This window comes from Lipotes vexillifer, unplaced genomic scaffold, assembly GCF_000442215.2.
Source record: "Lipotes vexillifer unplaced genomic scaffold, Lipotes_vexillifer_v1.1 C27257708, whole genome shotgun sequence".
NCBI classification, from domain to species: Eukaryota; Metazoa; Chordata; class Mammalia; order Artiodactyla; family Lipotidae; genus Lipotes; species Lipotes vexillifer.
This window is the reverse complement of record NW_006771006.1, coordinates 1-3,833: the sequence shown is the minus strand read 5'-3', so window position 1 is coordinate 3,833 and position 3,833 is coordinate 1. Positions and strand designations below refer to the sequence as shown.

Sequence of the window (3,833 nt, the reverse complement as noted above, 5' to 3'; positions counted from 1 at the left end):
CAGCAGGGCTTCCCTGGTGGTGCAGCAGTTGAGAGTCCGCCTGCCGATGCAGGAGACATGGGTTCGCGCCCCGGTCCAGGAAGATCCCACATGCCGCGGAGCAGCTGGGCCAGTGAGCCATGGCTGCGGAGCCTGCGCTTCGCAACAGGAGAGGCCACAGCAGTGAGAGGCCTGCGTACCGCAAAAAAAAAAAAAGAATGTAGTTCAGCAGTGTCTTTTTAAAAATGTTTCATGAAGGAGTATATATTAAACAAATGTCTGCTCGAAGGATAATAATGAAATTAGCACTTGGTATACTGACCACCCAGCTTAAGAAATAGAACATTACCAGCACTGTTAAGCCCCAGCATATATCTCTCCTAAATTGTATTCCCTCCGTCCAAGGATTAACCACAATTCTGACTTTGCTTTTATCATTCTCTGGCTTTTTTTAAAAAAAAATTACTTTGCCAAATAAGTATTCCTAAGAAATACATTTTTTAGGTTTATGCTTTGAACTTTATGTAAATGGACTTATTCTGTTCGTGTTCTTCAGCAGCTTTCTTTTTCCACTCAGCATTAAGTTTATGAGATTCTTCCAATTGATGCATATACCTATGGTTCGCTGCTTTTTATTGCTAAAAATATTTTTTTCCTTTCTCCTTTCAGTGATCATTTGGTTTGTTTCTCACTTTTTCTTATTATAAAAAACACTGTTAAGAACTTTCTTGTACATACCTCTTAGTGTATGTGTTCAGGAGTTTCTCTAAGATGCTGGGCCATAAGTGTTATGCACCTTAGCTTTACGAGATAATGTCCAAAGTGATTGGACCAGTTTATGTTCCAGTCAGCAGTTACCATTTTTCCATATCCTAACCATAAATGTCTATTTTTGTTTTTCACTTTTTATTTTGAAAAATTATATATTCACAGGAGATAACAAAAAAATATAAAGGGAGGTCCCATGTATCTTCAACCAGTTTTCCCCAATGGTAACATCTTTCATAAATATAGTATAAAGTCCAGGAAATTGAAATTGGTACAATACACAGAACTTATGGAGAGTTCAACAGTTTTTTATCCACTTAGTTGTGTGTGTATGTGTATGTGTGTGTGTGAGTATATGTAGTTTTATATAGTTTTATCACATGTGTATATTCGTGTAACCATCACCACAATGAAGATACAGCACTATTCCACCTCTATAAGGTTTCTTCATTCCATCCCTTTATAGTTACACATCATCCTGCTCCCTAACCCTTAGCAATTTCTAATCTGTTTACCATCTCTATAATTTTATTTCATGAATGCTATATAAATGTAATCATACAGTATGTAACCTTTTTTTTAAATTTTATTTATTTTTGACTGCGTTGGGTCTTCATTGCTGCACGTGGGCTTTTCTCTAGTTGCGGCTAGTGGGGACTACACTTCATTGTGGTGCACGGGCTTATTGCTGTGGCTTCTCTTGTGGAGGAACATGGGCTGTAGGCACATGGGCTTCAGTAGTTGTGGCGCACAGGCTTAGTTGCTCCACGGCATATGGGATCTTCCGTGACCAGGGCTCGAACCCATGTCCCCTGCATTGGCAGGTGGATTCTTAACCACTGCACCACCACGGAAGCCCAGTATGTAACCTTTTGAGAGGCTTTTTTTGCTCAGCCAATTCCCTTGCAATCCACCCAAGTATTAATACATTTTTTAAAGTTTCTGTGTAGTATTCCATGTTATCAATGTGCCACAGTTTAACCATTTACCTATTGAAGGATATTTGGATTATTTTCAGTTTTAAGCTATCACAAATAAAGCAGTTATAAACATTTGTATACGGGTTTTTGTGTGAACATAAGTTTTCATTTTTCTGGGATAAATGTCTAAAAATGCAATTGCTGAATCATATGATAACTACATGTTTAGTTTTATAAGAAACTTCCAAACTGTCTTCCAAAGTGGCTACATTATTTTGTGCATATGAGTGATCTGGTTTCTCCACATCCTTGCCAGCATTTGGTGGTGTCACTTTTTTTTTTTTTTTGGCTGTTCTAATAGGTGTATAGTGATGTTTCACTGTAACTTGCATTTCCCTAATGGCTAATAATGTTGCATTTGATAAATACCATTTTAAATATTTTTTTGTTTACTTTTTCCCTTGTCAATATTTAGAAAACTAAATGTTTAAAGAGACGACCACCTCAGCAAATTTATTCAAAGTTTGGATCACTGCCTATTGTGGCTGAGAAGGTGAGAGGGGGAAAAATGAGGATACTTGGTCAGATAAATTCAGGGTTTGTTGTAAGTGCTATTTAAATGCCATCAGTTATTTAAAATCGTTCTCAGCTATTTCTTTTCCCCCGAAGTCTGCCAGTGCAGGCCATTCCAGGAATGCAAGTACCCAAAACTTGCAGACAATGCAACATTACAGGCCACATATCCTTCAGAAACTGGCTGAAGTTTCTGAACCTAGATGTCTCTACAAGCCTTCTAAAACAACTTCTCAATGTGAAGCTGTACCTTCTGACTCAGAAAAGTCCATTTCCATTTGTAACAATTTGTCTGAACTTTTGATGGCAATGCAAGATGAGCTGGACCAAATGACTATGTAAGTATTTATCAGAAGAAGTAGCAAGATATTTAGGTATCTTTTTTTCTTCTCAGTCTTTCAAACAATGCCACTTATAAATTCTTAAAAGTCTTACTTAGCCATTTGGATTTATTTTGATCTGCAGATTTGTTGTCATTGATTTTTCATTATATTTGTTGTATTTAAATTGCATTTTAATTATCTATGTGTAATTACTACTTTTTCCAATTTAAAGTGTTTCTGTATTCCCAAGATCTGAACTTATAGACACATATTTCTGTCATTCTAACAAACGGGGTCTGGTGACCTTAAATTGTAACTCACAAATACTTTTATAAGAAAGATTCTCCTTTTGTTTTTTATAATCTTTTTAGTTAAATGAATGATTTCATTAGACAAATAGGAAAGCAATTTCTTGTTTTAGATTCTGGCTGGTCTGCATTACAAGTTTGAAGCATCCATAGTAAACAATATTCTGTATGGGATATATATTTTAAGCTTCAAGTTTAAATATATATTCAACAAAAATTCCAGGAAATATGTGATTTGGGCGGCCAGCTAGTTGAACTAAGACCTCTGTAGAAGATATAACTAGTTCTATTGGCAGTGTTTCTTTGAGTAGGCTATCACCAAATCTAGGGATTTCTCAGGCAAATACTTCTATAGCTGGAATTCTTCCACAGATTCTACATTAAGAATTCCAAACTTGGAATGAAAAAGAGTCCCTTAATGCCTCTAGCTAAGGACATCAGAATGTTTTACTACATTTAACTGTAAACATCAAGAATTCAGACCTTTCTTTTAAGATTCTTTAAGATCCTAAGTCTAAGATATTTCTAAGTATATCTAATCTCAAATCATAAGAGCCTGTTTATAATTACCATAGATTTAATTTGATAACCCTACAGAAAGAGACTGTCTTTGAAGGTTAATATTTAACTCTGATTAAAATTTATGATTGAACAGAATATTGTCTAATTGTGACAAAGACATATACTATAAACTGTAATAGTGCTTGATATTTGCTTTTCTTTCATAGGGAGTACCAAGACCTGCTGAATCAAAGGAAAGAAACTGAAAGCCAATCAGTCTGTGAAAACATAGAATGTGAACTAGAACATTTAGTCAAGAAAATGGAAATTAAAGGAGAACAAATTTCTAAACTAATGAAGCATCAAGACAATGTAAGAAGGCTTTAGTAAAAGATTTTAATGAGGGCTTCCCTGGTGGCGCAGTGCTTGAGAGTCCGCCTGCCGATGCAGGGGACGCGGGT

The 3,833-nt window shown here is 35.8% G+C and overlaps 1 protein-coding gene across 1 annotated transcript; it reads left to right on the top strand.

Annotated features, from left to right (window-relative positions):
* Positions 1–2,142: 2,142 nt before the first annotated feature.
* LOC103091321 (centrosomal protein CEP57L1-like) lies at positions 2,143–3,759 on the top strand (the record flags this gene model as incomplete). The annotated part of the gene is made up of 3 exons (XM_007446467.1): positions 2,143–2,220; positions 2,337–2,578; positions 3,600–3,759. Coding segments are annotated over 3 exons (480 nt in total), but the record flags the coding sequence as incomplete, so codon positions are not given.
* Positions 3,760–3,833: the final 74 nt, after the last annotated feature.